The sequence below is a fragment of the Ranitomeya imitator genome, chromosome 8, assembly GCF_032444005.1.
Source record: "Ranitomeya imitator isolate aRanImi1 chromosome 8, aRanImi1.pri, whole genome shotgun sequence".
NCBI classification, from domain to species: domain Eukaryota; kingdom Metazoa; phylum Chordata; class Amphibia; order Anura; family Dendrobatidae; genus Ranitomeya; species Ranitomeya imitator.
The window spans coordinates 90,168,438-90,187,920 of record NC_091289.1 but is presented as its reverse complement, the minus strand read 5'-3'; the positions used below and the strand labels follow the sequence as shown (position 1 = coordinate 90,187,920).

Here is a 19,483-nt window from a genome sequence, read left to right as displayed (position 1 = left end):
AAGAATGTGAAGGCTGATGCCCTGTCAAGGAGTTTTGTGCCTGACTCTCCGGGTGTTTCTGAGCCGGCAGGTATTCTCAAAAAGGGGATAATTTTGTCTGCCATCTCCCCTGATTTGCGGTGGGTGCTGCAAAAATTTCAGGCTGATAGACCTGACCGTTGCCCAGCAGAGAAACTGTTTGTCCCTGATAAATGGACTAGTAGAGTTATCTCTGAGCTTCATTGTTCGGTGTTGGCTGGGCATCCGGGAATCTTTGGTACCAGAGATTTGGTGGCTAGATCCTTTTTGTGGCCGTCTTTGTCACGGGATGTGCGTTCTTTTGTGCAGTCCTGTGGGACTTGTGCTCGGGCTAAGCCCTGCTGTTCTCGTGCCATTGGGTTGCTTTTGCCCTTGCCGGTCCCGAAGAGGCCCTGGACGCATATTTCTATGGATTTTATTTCGGATCTCCCCGTCTCTCAAAAGATGTCGGTCATTTGGGTGGTTTGTGATCGCTTTTCTAAGATGGTCCATTTGGTACCCTTGTCTAAATTGCCTTCCTCCTCTGATTTGGTGCCATTGTTTTTCCAGCATGTGGTTCATTTGCATGGCATCCCGGAGAACATCGTTTCTGACAGAGGTTCCCAGTTTGTTTCGAGGTTTTGGCGATCCTTTTGTGCTAGGATGGGCATTGATTTGTCTTTTTCCTCGGCTTTCCATCCTCAGACAAATGGCCAAACCGAACGAACTAATCAGACGTTGGAAACATATCTGAGATGCTTTGTTTCTGCTGATCAGGATGATTGGGTGTCCTTTTTGCCTTTGGCTGAGTTCGCCCTTAATAATCGGGCCAGCTCGGCTACTTTGGTTTTGCCGTTTTTCTGCAATTCTGGTTTCCATCCTCGTTTCTCTTCAGGGCAGGTTGAGTCTTCGGACTGTCCTGGTGTAGATACTGTGGTGGATAGGTTGCAGCAGATTTGGACTCATGTGGTGGACAATTTGACATTGTCCCAGGAGAAGGCTCAACGTTTCGCTAACCGCCGGCGCTGTGTGGGTCCCCGACTTCGTGTTGGGGATTTAGTTTGGTTGTCGTCTCGTTATGTTCCTATGAAGGTTTCCTCTCCTAAGTTTAAGCCTCGTTTCATTGGTCCGTATAAAATTTCTGAGGTTATCAATCCTGTGTCATTTCGTTTGGCCCTTCCAGATTCTTTTGCCATCCATAATGTGTTCCATAGGTCGTTATTGCAGAGATACGTGGCGCCTGTGGTTCCATCCGTTGACCCTCCTGCTCCGGTGTTGGTTGAGGGGGAGTTGGAGTATGTGGTGGAGAAGATTTTGGATTCTCGTATTTCGAGACGGAAACTCCAGTACTTGGTCAAGTGGAAGGGTTATGGTCAGGAGGATAATTCCTGGGTTTTTGCCTCTGATGTTCATGCGGCCGATCTGGTTCGTGCCTTTCATTTGGCTCATCCTGGTCGGCCTGGGGGCTCTTGTGAGGGTTCGGTGACCCCTCCTCAAGGGGGGGTACTGTTGTGAATTCTGTTGTCAGTCTCCCTCCTGTGGTCATGAATGGTACTTCAGCTGGTTCTGTCCATGGACTTTCTCTGGTGCCTGTGGGTGTTTCTGAGTTTCCTTCCACAGGTGACGAGGCTAATTCGTTAGTGGGCTGCTCTATTTAACTCCACTTAGATCTTTGCCCCATGCCAGCTGTCAATGTTGTACTATGGCTCTAGTTCGCTCCTGGATCATTCTGAGTTCCTGTTGCTCCAGCAGAAGCTAAGTTCCTCTGTGCTATTTTGCTTGTTTGCTATTTTTTCTGTCCAGCTTGCTATTGTCAATATTGCCTTGCTTGCTGGAAGCTCTGGGACGCAGAGGGGCGCCTCCCGCACCGTGAGTCGGTGCGGAAGGTATTTTTCCTGCACTCTCTGTGTGGTCTTTTGTAGGTTTTTGTGCTAAGTCGGGCCTCACTTTGCTAAATCTATTTCATCTCTGTGTTTGTATTTTCATCTTACTCACAGTCATATGTGGGGGGCTGCCTTTTCCTTTGGGGAATTTCTCTGAGGCAAGGTAGGCTTTGTTTTTCTATCTTCAGGGCTAGCTAGTTTCTTAGGCTGTGCTGAGTTGCATAGGGAGCGTTAGGCGCAATCCACGGCTATTTCTAGTGTGTTTTGATAGGTTTAGGGATTGCGGTCAGCAGAGTTCCCACGTCCCAGAGCTCGTCCTTATTATCTGTAACTATCTGATCCATTATTTGTCCAAACCACCGGATCATAACACATGCCCCCCTGTGCTGCTGGAAGACACATGCCCCCCCTGTGCTGCTGGAAGACACATGCCCCCCCTGTGCTGCTTTGAGACACATGCCCCCCCTGTGCTGCTGGAAAACACATGATAAAATAACACACTTAACTCCCCTTCAGATGATGGCTCCGTGCTCACAGCTCCTCGGTTGTGCTTCCTGTTTCCCAGGCATCGGATCATGTGACCTGGGCACACAGTGATGTCTTCACTGTGCTGTGCCGATCACATGATCAGATGTCAGCACAGACCCAGGAAGCACAACAAAGGAGCAGTGAGCACGGAGCCATCATCAGAAGGTGAGTTAAGTGTGTTATTTTATCATCTGCCTGCCAGCAGCACGGCGGGCATATAAGAGTGACGGGGGCCATATCCATGGTGGGAGGGGGGGGGGGAGATGCAGGCACATGTAATATTCGCTGCTCCCCTGTGAATCAACTGGGGCAGCTTCAGCACCAAGGTGATGGACAGCAGGTGACGTGAATATTACATGAGGCTAATGAGCGGGAGCACAGGACCTCCTGCTGTCTCTGCAGCAGGCTGTCAGCCCACTCCAGCCCCCTGACACCACTCCAGAGCTGCTCCCCCTCCTCTACAGCACAGCACACAGATTCGGATTATAAGACACACCCCACTTTCCCCCAAAATTTGGGGGAACAAAAATAGGGATATTTGTGTACTCACCGTAAAATCCTTTTCTCCGAGCCATTCATTGGGGGACACAGACCGCGGGTGTATGCTGCTGCCAATAGGAGGCTGACACTAAGTGATACAAAAAAAGTTAGCTCCTCCCCTGCAGTATACACCCTCCTGCTGGCTCTCAGCTAACCAGTTCGGTGCAAAAGCAGTAGGAGATCAATAACAATATATGAGCGTATAGCATGTCATATTCTAAAAAACAAGCATAAGCTAATAACAGGGTGGGAGCTGTTTCCCCCAATGAATGGCTCGGAGAAAAGGATTTTACGGTGAGTACACAAAAATCCCTATTTCTCCTTCGCCTCATTGGGGGACACAGACCGTGGGACGTCCCAAAGCAGTCCCTGGGTGGGGACAACAATAGATCAGGCCCTGTGTAACCGCTACTTACAAGTGCGCCACCGCGGCCTGCAAAGTCCGCCTGCCCAGACTCACATCTGTGGAAGTGTGGGAATTATAGTGCTTCAAGAATGCATGCTGACTGGACGAATCCGCAAGCTTGCAGGCGTGCCTTGCTGACGCCTGGTGCCTAGAACCCTTGATAGACAGGGAGATAGGCTGACATCTAGCACGGAAGGACTCCTGGATGGTGAAAAGAATTCACCATGTTATCATGGTCGATGAAACGGCTAAACCCTTCCTGAAAATGTCAGGAAGCCTTCCTCTACCGTCAGGAAGCCCAAATAAAACGTCCAACCTTCAGAAGGACGCCGTCCTCAAGACGTACCTACTCAGAGCACTCACTTCGTCCAGAATATGGGGGATCTTATTCCATTTTGTGGACTGGAGCCAAAAGAGATGAGGGAAGAACTATGCCCTCATTACAGTGGTAATACAGTACCACCTTGGTAATAAGGGATGGAGATGGCCTGAGGACAACCTTGCCTCGAAGGTAAAAAGGGAAAAAAGTCTGAAAGAGCAGAGAAGCTAGCTCTGAAGACTCGTCAGAGTGAGAATATCGCAGAGGAGAACGGGACGACTTTCCCGGATAGTAAAGTCTGCCCAAATGAAAAAAAGGAGCCTACTGTAAGGCTCCTAGGAATAATAAGGTCCCAATGATCTAACGGTATGCGATAGGGAAGAACTACGTGTGAAAACTCCCTGTGAGAAAGTCCCTACTTGCAGTTGTGCTGCGATAAGGTGGGAAGATACTAGCTCCGCAAACAAAAAACGGACGTGGTCAGTGCGGATCTCTGAGGATCACTGGGGCCCCTTTCTGCTTCCGAAAGGCTTTTGGAAGCAGTGGAAGGGGAGTTATGGCAACTGGTACCACGGCAGAACCAGAGCATGGAGAGCGATGGCTCTTGGATCTCGAGGCCGAACCACGAACTCGAGTACATTGGCCTTCAGTCTGGATGTCATCCCACCTACAACTGGAGAGCTCCAGTAAGGACAGATCTGATGGAAGACTTCGGGGTGAAGTTCCCACTGACTTGAGGCGGAACCCTGACGGCTGAATTTGTTTGCCATTCAGAGTTCTACTTCTGGGATATATACTGCCGAGATCACCGAATAATAGACTTCAGCCCATCAGAGAAAGTGAGGTACCTCGGTCATGGCGCCTGACCGTGGGTACCTGCTAGATGACTGACGTAAGGCACCGCCGTGGCATTATCCAATTGAATTCGGATAGGGAGACCCGCCAGAAGGCAGTGGACCTGCTGTAAGACTACCGTTCGGATCTCCAGAACAATGATGGGGAGAAGAAGACTGGCATTGGTAGTTACTAATAACCATTGAACTGGGAGAAAGGCCCTGGATGAAGAAGGAGCTCAGACTATTGTTTGAAAGTCTGTTTGACTTGCTGAAAACGAGCAGAGCGAAGGAAACCGCTTCCATTGTCGTCACCATTTTTCCTCAGAACTCTCTTAGCAAATCGAATGAAATGAGGGGTTGAGTAATCAAGTCCTCAGAACTCTCCTTGCGCGAGCTCCCTGTTGAAGGGCCATGACCTTGTCTCGAGGAAGAATTACCATCCTTCTAGAATTGTGCAGGATCATCCTCAAAAAGGATATCTGCTGGGCTGGAAATGAGGAGAACTTGTCTAAGTGTAGCTGCCAGCCCAGGAGAGAAGGTATCGCAAGAGATCTAGATGACTCAGCGTAGTCCTGGAAGGGCGGCTAGACAGACCAAACAGGGCAGGACGAGCACGCCTCTAGAGTGCAAGAGAAACATGACATCCGCCATGACCCGAGCGAACACTCTGGGTGCGGAAGCAAGGCCGAAGGACAAGGTTGTGACTTGAAAATGCTGTTGACGAATGGAAAGGCGAAGGAATTTTTGCAGAGGGCAAGCAACCCGAATGTTGATGAATGCCGGAAACTGCACCTTTTTCTGTTGAAGTAATGGCTGAGCGGAGGAACTCCATCCAAAGAAGGAGGACCATGTCAAAGGTTGTTAGAAGTTGGAGGTCCAGGGTCGATCTTACTTTTCGTTCCCCTGTTTGGAACCAAGATCCCTTAGATCTAGACTGTGCTGGACAATCCTTATACAATCCTTTGTCAGTCTCCCGCTCAAAGGATTTGATTGGCCAGTTGTTGCTGGTGTGAATCAAGGTAGTTAAGGTCTCCCAGCCAGGAGACCATTGCTCTAGCAATCCATGCGGCCGCTAGGGAGGATAGAGCGCTGGACCCGAAGCCGCAAGACGAAACGAACCAGATTTGCCATCTGACAGTCCGTGGTATTTTTAATTGATGACCCATCAGGTAGGGATACTGGTAGGTATACCACAGGAGATTCTACCCGGTTAATCTGCCCCATGGCAGAATGTGCAGCTGCATCCAGCAGGTCATAGTCTCTTGCCATCTCCTCTTTTCATGGTGCAGAGATAAAATTTAGGAACCCTCGATCCATCAACCTCTTAACAGGGAAGTGGAGAGGAATTGTCCGCCTTCTTGCATCATCCACTAAATAGTGGTGATGCAGAGGGGGGAGCTCGTACGCCAAAAAGGGTGCCTCTATATGTTCACAGAGTTCAGGTCTCCAGGTGGACAGGACAGGTTGTCTGGCGTTAGGCCTGGATGCAGAAGAGGAAACATGGAGACGACACTCCGTGTGCTCGTCTGTTGATGGTGTGGGGAGATCGGTGCCCTTTAAAGGACCCGTCGCCCTTAAAAAACAGGCCAGGCATGGCATCCCACGTAGAGGCTTCTGTCCAGTGAATCGCTTATCCGAATTGAATGGCAAATGCTCTCGAGGGAGTTTAGTCTCTGAAGCTCTGGCAAGCTCAGGCAATATCCAATCCATATTCAGAGCCTTGTTGTCATCAAATCATTGGTGAGGGAGTAGGAAACGAAAAACTTCCGTTTTCTAGATGCCTGTATGTTTCTAGACGCCTGCACGTTTCTAGAATACTTGCGGCCCCTGCTAGCCGACGGCTCCCATGTAGGATAGGGACCATGTATATTGGTCCTGCGAGCACTCCAAACCCAGAGGGTACACAGAGGGATTCAATCTCTTGGTCAGAGAACCATGGATTGGTCAGTGAAGAAGTCCACTGAGGGGAACTAGAAGATAAAGCTGGGGTCGGCAGCGGAGGGCTCCTCGGACTGATCAAGCGCCTTTAAGACCAGGGAATACTGGTCATATGCCTTTAAGACCAGGGAATACTGGTCATGCACCTTTAAGACCAGGGAATACTGGTCATGCACCTTTAAGACCATAGAATACTGGTCGTGCACCTTTAAGACCAGGGAATACTGGTCATGCGCCTTTAAGACCAGGGAATACTGGTCATGCACCTTTAAGACCAGAGAATACTGGTCATGCACCTTTAAGACCAGGGAATACTGGTCATGCACCTTTAAGACCAGAGAATACTGGTCATGCACCTTTAAGACCAGAGAATACTGGTCATGCACCTTTAAGACCAGGGCGGTACTTCCTTACCCGGGTACTGATGTAGAGTCGATGTGCCCCTTTAATGCAAAAATACTGTCACCCCAGTGTGAGCTGGCCGGGTGGACCAAGATGGCCACCGGGAGCTGCAGAGTTGATAAAATCTCGCATAGAGCGAGAAGCGCCAATTTGGGGGTCGGAGCCACAGACACGATGTTGAATAGGCCTAAGCCGGGGCCTAAATTTCTGTAGCCGGCGGACGTCACCAGTGGGTCGTTCCAGGCAAGACTTCCAGGATGCGGCCTACAAATCGGCCGAAGCCGAGGACTAAATTTTTGCAGCCATCCAGAGCGTTACCTCAGAGAGGTGGGCCACAGAAAAGTGGCTGGGGCTGCCTGTCAGCATGTGGATATCCCACTGAAGATGGATCCACTCACCATTGGTGCGCGTCCCGGCATGGAGCCGCCGCGGATGTGGGTTTCAGCGCTGTTCTGTGCAGCGTGGACGGTGCAGGGATAAGCCTCAATCCATCATCCCTTTGTTAGGGAGGTGGAGAGGAACCGTCCGCCTCCTTGTGCCATCCGCTTTCACAGTGGTGGGACAGTGGGGGCTGCTCGGACGCCATAGAGAGGGGCCTCAGTACATCCACGGAGTTCAGTCCGGGTGGACAGGGCCAGTTGTCCGGCATTAGGCCTGGCTCCAGGAGAGGATACATGGAGGCGACACTCCATGTGGTCGCCTGCTGCTGGTGTGGGGAGATCGGGACCATGAAAGGAACCGTCGCCCCTGAAGTGATCTCAGGCATGGCTTCCCACGTTGCAGGAAAAAGTACGGGGAGGTATACACTGTTGTGAGTTCTGTTTTTGGGCTCCCTCTGGTGGTTACTGATGGTACTGGGTGACTTGTGTTCTCTGCGGTCTCTGGTGTCCACCTGTTCCATCAGGTTATGGGAGTTTCCTATTTAACCTGGCTTTTTTGTCATTTCCTCACCGGCTATCAATGTAATCAGCGTGTCTTTTTACCTCTGCTCCCTGAGTCTGTTATCTTCAGGACAAGCTAAGTTTTGATTTTCCTGTTCCACGTTTTGCTTAATTTTTGTCTTAGTCCAGCTTGCAGATATGTGATTCCTTGCTGCTGGTTGCTCTAGTGGGCTGAAATTACTCCTCATGTTCCATGAGTTGGCACATGAGTTCAAGTAATTTCAGGATGGTTTTTTGAAGGGTTTTTCGCTGACCGCGCAGTTCACTTTTGTATCCTCTGCTATCTAGCTTTAGCGGGCCTCATTTTTGCTGATTCTATTTTCATAACTACGTATGTGCTTTCCTCTCATTTCACCGTTATTACATGTGGGGGGCTGCTATTTCTGTGGGGTGTTTCTCTGGAGGCAAGTGAGGTCTGTGTTTCTTCTAATAGGGGAAGTTAATCCTTCTGCTGGCGCGAGACGTCTAGGAATCATCGTAGGCACGTTCCCCGGCTACTGCTAGTTGTGTGTTTAGGTTCAGGATCGCGGTCAGCTCAGGTTCCATCACCCTTGTTTTGTTTTTGTGCTTGTCCTTTTGTGATCCCCTGCCATTGGGATCATGACAATACTCGCCGTGCTCGCCTGTTGATGGTTCGGGGGAGATCGGAACCTTGAAAGGAACCGTCGCCCCCTTCACTCCGTTAATTAAAAAATAAAATAAAAATAAAATAAAAATTTACAGAAAAGTAAACAATAAAATAAAAACGTCGGGGTCTGAAACAGACCCATGTGCCTCCTACAGACACTAAGCAAGAACTGGTTAGCTGAGAGCCAGCAGGAGGGTGTATACTGCAGGGGAGGAGATCACTTTTTTTGTATCACTTAGTGTCAGCCTCCTATTGGCAGCAGCATACACCCGCGGTCTGTGTCCCCCAATGAGGCGAAGGAGAAATGCGTCTTATAGTCTGAAAAATACGATAGATATAGATTATATATATATATATACACACACACAGTTAGGTCCATATATATTTGGACAGAGACAACATTTTTCTAATTTTGGTTATAGACATTACCACAATGAATTTTAAACAAAACCATTCTGGTGCAGTTGAAGTTCAGACTTTCAGCTTTCATTTGAGGGTATCCACATTAAAATTGGATGAAGGGTTTAGGAATTTCAGCTCCTTAACATGTGCCACCCTGTTTTAAAAGGGACCAAAAGTAATTGGACAGATTCAATAATTTTAAATAAAATATTCATTTTTAGTACTTGGTCGAAAACCCTTTGTTGGCAATGACTGCCTGAAGTCTTGAACTCATGGACATCACCAGACGCTGTGTTTCCTCCTTTTTGATGCTCTGCCAGGCCTTCACTACGGTGGTTTTCAGTTGCTGTTTGTTTGTGGGCCTTTCTGTCTGAAGTTTAGTCTTTAACAAGTGAAATGCATGCTCAATTGGGTTGAGATCAGGTGACTGACTTGGCCATTCAAAAATATTCCACTTCTTTGCTTTAATAAACTCCTGGATTGCTTTGGCTTTATGTTTTGGGTCATTGTCCATCTGTAGTGTGAAACGACGACCAATCAGTTTTGCTGCATTTGGCTGGATCTGAGCACTCAGTATGGCTCTGAATACCTCAGAATTCATTCGGCTGCTTCTGTCCTGTGTCACATCATCAATAAACACTAGTGACCCAGTGCCACTGGCAGCCATGCATGCCCAAGCCATCACACTGATTCCGTCGTGTTTTACAGATGATGTGGTATGCATTGGATTATGAGCTGTACCAAGCCTTCGCCATACTTTTCTCTTTCCATCATTCTGGTAGAGGTTGATCTTGGCTTCATCTGTCCAAAGAATGTTCTTCCAGAACTGTGCTGGCTTTTTTAGATGCTTTTTAGCAAAGTCCAGTCTAGTCTTTTTATTCTTGATGCTTATGAGTGGCTTGCACCGTGCAGTGAACCCTTTGTATTTACTTTCATGCAGTCTTCTCTTTATGGTAGATTTGGATATTGATACGCCGACCTCCTGGAGAGTGTTGTTCACTTGGTTGGCTATTGTGAAGGGGTTTCCCTTCACCATGGAGATTATTCTGCAATCATCCACCACTGTTGTCTTCCGTGGGCGCTCAGGTCTTTTTGCATTGATGAGTTCACCAGTGCTTTCTTTCTGTCTCAGGATGTACCAAACTGTAGATTTTGCCACTCCTAATATTGTAGCAATTTCTCGGAAGGGTTTTTTATGTTTTCGCAGCGTAAGGATGGCTTGTTTCACCTGCATGGAGAGCTCCTTTGACTGCATGTTTACTTCACAGTAAAACCTTCCAAATGCAAGCACCACACCTCAAATCAACTCCAGGCCTTTTATCTGCTTAATTGAGAATGACATAGCGAAGGGATTGCCCACACCTGTCCATGAAATAGCCTTGGAGTCAATTGTCCAATTACTTTTGGTCCCTTTAAAAACAGGGTGGCACATGTTAAGGAGCTGAAACTCCTAAACCCTTCATCCAATTTTAATGTAGATACCCTCAAATGAAAGCTGAAAGTCTGATCTTCAACTGCATCTGAATTGTTTTGTTTAAAATTCATTGTGGTAATGTCTATAACCAAAATTAGAAAAATGTTGTCTCTGTCCAAATATATATGGACCTAACTGTATATATACACACACACACACATATATATATATATATATACATATATATATATATATATATATATATATATATATATATATATATATATATATATATATATATATATATACTAGATGGTGGCCCGATTCTAACGCATCGGGTATTCTAGAATATGCATGTCCACATAGTATATTGCCCAGCCACGCAGTATATTGCCCAGCCACGTAGTATATTGCCCAGTCACGTAGTATATTGCCCAGTCACGCAGTATATTGCCCAGTCACGCAGTATATTGCCCAGTCACGTAGTATATTGTCCAGTCACGTAGTATATTGTCCAGTCACGTAGTATATTGCCCAGTCACGTAGTATATTGCCCAGTCACGTAGTATATTGCCCAGCCCACATAGTATATTGCCCAGTCACATAGTATATTGCCCAGTCACATAGTATATTGCCCAGTCACGTAGTATATTGCCCAGTCACGTAGTATACAGCACAGAGCCACGTAGTATATTGCACAGCAACGTAGTATACAGCACAGAGCCACGTAGTATATTGCCCAGCCACGTAGTATATTGGCCAGTCACGTAGTGTTTTGCCAAGCTACGTAGTATATTGCTCAGCCACGTAGTAGTCACACGTCACAGGTTAAAAAATAAACATACTCACCTTCCGAGGGCCCCTTGTAGTTCGGTCACATGACCGTGACGTCATGGCAGGTCCTTCTCCCATACCATCCTTGCCACCGGAACTTGCCGCTTGCATGGAGCGGTTACCGGAGCGTAGCAAGGAGCGGGAAAGGCGGCGGAAGGTGAGTATATAATGATTTTTTACTTTTTTTATTATTTTAACATGTTTTACTTGGTCACACAGGGTTAATAGCGGCGGTAACAGATTGAGTTACCCGCGGCATAACGTGGTGCGTTACAGCTGGCATTAACCCTGTGTGAGCGGTGACTGCGGGGAGTATGGAGCAGGCGACGGGCGCTGACTGCAGGGGAGTAGGGAGGGACTAATCGGACTGTGGCTGGCCTGTCATGGCTGCCGCGACCAATCAGCGACTTGGATTCCATGACAGACAGAGGCCGTGACCAATGAATATCCGTGACAGACAGAATGACAGACAGACAGAAAGACGGAAGTGACCCTTAGACAATTATATAGAAGATAGAGAAATATATATATTTCTCTATCTTCTATATAATTGTCTAAGAGTATATAGAAGATATACATATATATATATATATATTTCTCTATCTTCTATATAATTGTCTAAGAGTCACTTCCGTCTTTCTGTCTGTCTGTCATTCTGTCTGTCACGGATATTCATTGGTCACGGCCTCTGTCTGTCATGGAATCCAAGTCGCTGATTGGTCGCGGCAGCCATGACAGGCCAGCCACAGTCCGATTAGTCCCTCCCTACTCCCCTGCAGTCAGCGCCCGTCGCCTGCTCCATACTCCCCGCAGTCACCGCTCACACAGGGTTAATGCCAGCTGTAACGCACCACGTTATGCCGCGGGTAACTCAATCTGTTACCGCCGCTATTAACCCTGTGTGACCAAGTAAACCATCTAATGTTAAAATAATAAAAAAGTAAAAAATCATTATATACTCACCTTCCGCCGCCTTTCCCGCTCCTTGCTACGCTCCGGTAACCGCTCTATGCAAGCGGCAAGTTCCGGTGGCAAGGATGGTATGGGAGAAGGACCTGCCATGACGTCACGGTCATGTGACCGAACTACAAGGGGCCCTCGGAAGGTGAGTATGTTTATTTTTTAACCTGTGACATGCGTGACTACTACGTGGCTGAGCAATATACTACGTAGCTTGGCAAAACACTACGTGACTGGCCAATTTACTACGTGGCTGGGCAATATACTACGTGGCTCTGTGCTGTATACTACGTTGCTGTGCAATATACTACGTGGCTCTGTGCTGTATACTACGTGACTGGGCAATATACTACATAACTGGGCAATATACTACGTGGCTGGGCAATATACTACGTGGCTGGGCAATATACTATGTGGCTGGGCAATATACTACGTGGCTGGGCAATATACTACGTGACTGGGCAATATACTATGTGGCTGGGCAATATACTACGTGACTGGGCAATATACTACGTGGCTGGGCAATATACTATGTGGACATGCATATTCTAGAATACCCGATGCGTTAGAATCGGGCCACCATCTAATATATATATATATATATATATATATATATATATATATATATATATATATATATATATATATATATATATATATATATATATACATACATATACATACAGTTAGGTCCATATATATTGACAGAGACAACATTTTTCTAATTTTGGTTATAGACATTACCACAATGAATTTTAAACAAAACAATTCAGATGCAGTTGAAGATCAAACTTTCAGCTTTCATTTGAGGGTATCTACATTAAAATTGGATGAAGGGTTTAGGAGTTTCAGCTCCTTAACATGTGCCACCCTGTTTTTAAAGGGACCAAAAGTAATTGGACAATTGACTCCAAGGCTATTTCATGGACAGGTGTGGGCAATCCCTTCGCTATGTCATTCTCAATTAAGCAGATAAAAGGCCTGGAGTTGATTTGAGGTGTGGTGCTTGCATTTGGAAGGTTTTACTGTGAAGTAAACATGCAGTCAAAGGAGCTCTCCATGCAGGTGAAACAAGCCATCTTTACGCTGCGAAAACATAAAAAACCCTTCCGAGAAATTGCTACAATATTAGGAGTGGCAAAATCTACAGTTTGGTTCATCCTGAGACAGAAAGAAAGCACTGGTGAACTCATCAATGCAAAAAGACCTGAGCACCCACGGAAGACAACAGTGGTGGATGATTGCAGAATAATCTCCATGGTGAAGGGAAACCCCTTCACAACAGCCAACCAAGTGAACAACACTCTCCAGGAGGTCGGCGTATCAATATCCAAATCTACCATAAAGAGAAGACTGCATGAAAGTAAATACAAAGGGTTCACTGCACGGTGCAGCCACTCATAAGCATCAAGAATAAAAAGACTAGACTGGACTTTGCTAAAAAGCATCTAAAAAAGCCAGCACAGTTCTGGAAGAACATTCTTTGGACAGATGAAGCCAAGATCAACCTCTACCAGAATGATGGAAAGAGAAAAGTATGGCAAAGGCTTGGTACAGCTCATAATCCAAAGCATACCACATCATCTGTAAAACACGACGGAATCAGTGTGATGGCTTGGGCATGCATGGCTGCCAGTGTCACTGGGTCACTAGTGTTTATTGATGATGTGACACAGGACAGAAGCAGCCGAATGAATTCTGAGGTATTCAGAGCCATACTGAGTGCTCAGATCCAGCCAAATGCAGCAAAACTGATTGGTCGTCGTTTCACACTACAGATGGACAATGACCCAAAACAAAGCCAAAGCAACCCAGGAGTTTATTAAAGCAAAGAAGTGGAATATTTTTGAATGGCCAAGTCAGTCACCTGATCTCAACCCAATTGAGCATGCATTTCACTTGTTAAAGACTAAACTTCAGACAGAAAGGCCCACAAACAAACAGCAACTGAAAACCACCGCAGTGAACGCCTGGCAGAGCATCAAAAAGGAGGAAACACAGCGTCTGGTGATGTCCATGAGTTCAAGACTTCAGGCAGTCATTGCCAACAAAGGGTTTTCGACCAAGTACTAAAAATGAATATTTAATTTAAAATTATTGAATCTGTCCAATTACTTTTGGTCCCTTTTAAAACAGGGTGGCACATGTTAAGGAGCTGAAATTCCTAAACCCTTCATCCAATTTTAATGTGGATACCCTCAAATGAAAGCTGAAAGTCTGAACTTCAACTGCACCAGAATGGTTTTGTTTAAAATTCATTGTGGTAATGTCTATAACCAAAATTAGAAAAATGTTGTCTCTGTCCAAATATATATGGACCTAACTGTATATATATATATATATATATATATATATATATATATATATATATATATATATATATATATATATATATATATATATATATATATATATATATATACACATATATACAAACACAGACACACAAACACACACTCACAGTTTCTGTATTGCTGTAATCACGCAGACCTGGATAATTATGATTCAGAGTTATTTTAACCATAAAATAAATGTCAAAATAAATCATGGCAGACTTGCATTTTTTTTGCAGTACATTAAATTGTATCTTTTAACCCTTATCCGGCTGAATAGGTACAATTGTAACTATTCCGTTTTAAAATTGCAATAACTTTTTTTTGAAAAGACGTAGAGGGCTGAAATTTCGTGACATCTCTACATTTTTGGTCCAGAATATATTGGCCAAATTTCAATAAAATATCTCCACCCGCTTCCGAGATAAGGGGTCGAGATCTTTTTGCATCCATAACAAGCTGCATAGGTACAAATGTACCTCATATATTTTGAATGAAGATAATGCAAGGGAAAAAGCATAAATTTTTTTTTAATGATAATGCTATTTAACTATTATAAACAAGTAAAAAACTGTTCATTTACATTATAAAAGAAAATGTAAGAAACTTTTTTTTATTGATTTTCTTTGCAAGTAATGCATGTTGGCTTTGCTACAGAGTGTTCATCGCAAATGGGTTTCACACAAACCACACAAGACTTTCTAGTCTTGCGTTGTTTTCGCCTCAGGTCTCTGCAGACATAGCAACTACAAACAACAGGGGAGGGTCCACGACTACCATGAGGTATTTTGGGGCCAGCTGCTGGCTGCGATGCTACCACAATGCATCGTCCAAGCACCATTTCTACTGCACCTCGAAGAAAATGGTTTCTCATTATCATTTTGTTTGTACTACGATCTTCAATTGCAATCATACACAGCTGATTTGCGAGATCTTTCAGGAACTTTCTTCGTTGATCCTTTGCCCTGAAGCTTGGATTGTGTTCTCTGTAGATGATGTAGGATGCTAACCCACTGACATCAATCATATTGTAGAAAAATGCCAAAGTCCAACGTGATGTTCGTCGTTTCACAGTGTACTCTCCCAACATTTTATCCATAACATCAACGCCACCTTTTGTTATGTTGTAGTATTTTATTATCTCTGGCTTGGCTGCTAGTGTCTCTTCAACTTCTCCCGTCATGTGCATAGATGATAGAAGCACGACTGATTTGTTCTTCTTTGGTACATATGAACAGACTGTTGCATCATGATTGTAGGCAAAATTTGTCGAGTATACAGGCCTTTCTTTGGCAGGCTGCATGTTGTTAGGTAGGAACCTTTTGTTTTTTCTCACTGTACCAACTAGTGTCATGTTCCAGGAGTTCAATACCTTAGCTAGTTCCATGGTTGTAAAGAAGTTATCGGTGGTGACATTTCTTCCAGAGCCTTTATACGAGCTCACTAGGTCCAATACTGTTCGTTCTCCAATGTTTACTTGTCGAGGACCATCAGTTGGTTTCCCAGTGTAGAGCTGACCTTGTAAAGGGTAGGCATTTGATGAGTCACAAGCCCAGAAAATCTTTATGCCATATTTAGCTGGTTTTGAAGGTATATACTGGGTAAATTTAGTATGACCTCTAAATGGAAATAATTGCTCGTCGACGGTGATACAATGATATGGCTTGTAGGCTCTCTCCAGATTACTGTTCAGCATTGTCCAGATGTCCCGTATTGGTGCAGCTTTATCTGTTTGCACACGTTCTGCACGTGTATTTTCGTTGTCAAACCTGATAAATCTGAGTATCATCTTGAAGCGGTCACGAGACATGGCTGCACGTATAAGAGGCAGAGCAGCAACATTCCACATTTCCTCCAGATTCTCTTTGTTGGCTCTGTGCACACCAGCAGCAATCAGTATGCCCAAAAATGCATGAAGTTCAGTTTCAGTAAATTGCTTGAATGTTTTTTGTGGTGGCCGTTTGGAAGAATCAGGAAAACGTTGTACCAGTTCGTTGTTGTAAGCATCACAAACTCTCTTGGCCTTTCGATTCGTTTCCCGTAATATGATGTCACACATCTCGGGAGTCATGATGGACTTGAATAGCTCTTTTGCTGTATATAGGTTGCTGATTGCTGCAGGGCCACCTCTTTGTCGTAGGACATTACGAGATTTTGTTTGTGCATTTGGCAGTGGATTACTGCACCATTGAGTTTCATCCTTAGCAGTCCAAATGTCGCCTGCACTTTGAGGCACAGAATCATCCTCAACACTTTCGTCTGATTCGTATTCATTTTCATGCTCTATGACCATTTCTTGTTCAATGTCTGAATCTTCTTCAGTAACATCCACTTGTGGTACATAGTTTTCATCATCAGATGGAACATATGGTTCATCCTCATGCTCAGAATCAGATTCTTCTAGCATTCGCATTATTTCGTCAGACGTAAATCTGTAAATATGAAAAAATGTAAAATAAATAATTTTCCGAAATACTACATTATTGGCTTTTCACAAAATTATACTAACCTGCAAACACGTTTTCTTGGATTATGGCGGAAACTAGATCCAGCATTACTATCACTCATGATGACTTGCTAGATGAATTTTGGCTTCGTATTTTGTGCTGAATATAAATAAAACATCGTAAAACAATATGTAGATACTAATTATTATCCATTTTTCGTATAAAAATTATACCTATAGTGATAAGTTTCATACAAAATATATGTAAGCCAAGTCCAGGCTGAAAGACAATTTGACTGTTCTGTCCCCACATAATGAGAATAAAGGTATAACTGGCTGTTAGATGCTGTGAGACTTTCCTACCTTCGTTTCCAAGAAATTGAAGACTTCACAAGCCTAGAAATGTGTGCTCACAGCAATGAGATGAACAGCAAAATGGCTAATGAGAGGAGGGAGGCAGGAAGACAAGTAGAAGCCACTCCCAGTTTGAATTAACTTAATTGACAGCAACATAAGTGACCAGTAACAACACTGAACAATAGATATCAGCATAACATTTGTAGCTGAATGAACTTTAGTTTCTGAAACCAAGTAAAGTCTTCCCACAGTGGAGGTATATGTGAAGGTACAATTGTACCTATGCAGCCTGTTAAGGTTGTAAAATTATGCAGCCTGACAAGGGTTAAAACTACATATCGTACTACAGAAAACAAGCCCTTATATGTCTATGCATCAACGGAAAAATATCAAAGTTACGGCTCTTGGAAAAGGGAAGAAAAAAGGAAAGAGCAAAAATGAAAACAGGCTGCAGAGAGAAAACAAGAGAGGCAGCCTTCTTCCTCCTGTAGGAGAGTTAGTTTGTATGCATGGGCGGACATACTGCCGGTTCAACCGGTGCAGCTGCATCGGGGCCCGGAGGCTCTGGGGGGCCCCTGCAGGGCGGCCAGGGACGCTGCTACCATTAGGCGATTTGACTATCAGGCGGCAGAAGAGAGGGCGGCAGACTCTATAGTAACTGAATTTGCGCTGCTAGTTTTTTTTTTTTTTTAATAAAACTCCGGGGTCAAGAAGCAGTGATTTACTGACTGTGACCCCCGGAGCTTTGTGTTCTCTGGTCAGTGCAGGATTTTCATCCACACACAGCAGGGACCAGAGAGTTCAGAGCTCAGGAACACAGTCACTAAATCACTGGGTCTATTCTCTGACGGGACTCCAGTCATCACTGCAGTATCAGATCCAGGCTGGGACTGACCCCTGAAGCCCATCCCCCAGTGAAGACTTTTTCACATATACTGTATCTGTTGCATTAAACACACATATAAGGGAATGTTTCCACTGTCAGTAAACTCTGCGGATTGGACGCTGTGTACATCCGCAGCATCCAGTCCGCAGTGTCTTTATGTTACAGCATAGTGCATGAGAATTCAAGGAATCCAATGTCCACTATGTATGCAGCGGCACCCGCAGCTTCCCTGCAGAGACGGACAAGCGGCACATCTTTCTAGACCGTAGCATGTCTATTTATCTTGCGGAGACGCTCAGTCTCCACAAGATAAATATCACAGTCCAATGTATAGGATGCGGTGATTCCCTTATACATTAATGTATACTATGTCACATATGCAGTAGACACAGGTGTTTATTATACATGGGCATATTCTACAGTATGTATATATATATATATATATATATATATATATATATATATATCTTAGTCGCCTTTAAAGAAGGGGGGGCCCAAACACATTTCCTGCACAGGGGCCCCAAGCTGTCTGTGTCCGCCCCTGTTTGTATGGATCTATAACACATATGTTACTTATCTTTTAGTTATGCTAGGTAGGAAAGGCAAAAAAATTAGGACCTTGATGAGATCTTTGGACTCCTGCAATTTTCCTTGAAGTGCCTGAGCCTCCATCCCTGCTTTCTGTAGATTCGAGGCCTGCTGCTCCAGCAAATTTTCATAATTCATTGCATCCCGACCCTTTTCTTTAACCAGAATCTGTAAAGAAAGAATATAAAATGTTTAGAACTATATATATTACTTCGGTAACGTTAGAGCAGAAAATAAAATCAAACATTCTCCTGCCATTATACCCGGGAAGGGTGCAGAAATCATACAAAACTTTGCACAATGAAAACTGATCATTTGTTTCAAACAGTCCCAATAATTGCAACATATAAAATGTTTAGAAATGAGATGACTGCCTTGTTATACCGATGATCGCACCGAAGGCTAAAAATGCTTGTGTGCTTCAGCGAAGAAATGGGTCTGGCAATAGCTCATGTCCCACAAGAACAAGGGAGCAGACATTCAATATAACAGGATCCTTCTGTCCCCAGAGTTGGTGGTCTCCATACACTGGAGTCATACCTAATGTGTGAGCAGTGCACCATTCCACTCTAACATCACTAAGGCCTGATTCAGCAAAGTAATGTCACCAGGATTCTGGAATAAATTGCTCGTAAAAGTCTAAAAACTTTGGCGCAATGAGAGGTTGAGCAAAAATTTGGAGACTTTGGCATTTTTAAGCTCATCACAAGCTGCGGTGTTCTCTATGCCAGTCACTGACTGGAGGGAGATCTCAGGTGTGGATTACTAGTCTAGATGAATCTGGGGCAAACTCTAAAAGTTATTACCAAAAACAAAAGTTACCATTTATCCATTGGGGACTTCTA

General features: G+C 44.8%; 1 protein-coding gene across 7 annotated transcripts in view; it reads right to left on the bottom strand.

The window, feature by feature from the left end:
• The window catches only part of PDE4DIP (phosphodiesterase 4D interacting protein), a 1,776,665-nt gene that overhangs the window by 1,258,460 nt on the left and 498,722 nt on the right, over positions 1 to 19,483 (bottom strand). For all 7 annotated transcript variants that reach the window (XM_069737152.1, XM_069737153.1, XM_069737154.1 and 4 more), the window contains one exon: positions 18,669 to 18,806. In XM_069737152.1, coding sequence (XP_069593253.1) covers positions 18,669 to 18,806 — 138 coding nt within the window. The remainder of the gene's footprint in view (positions 1 to 18,668; positions 18,807 to 19,483) is intronic.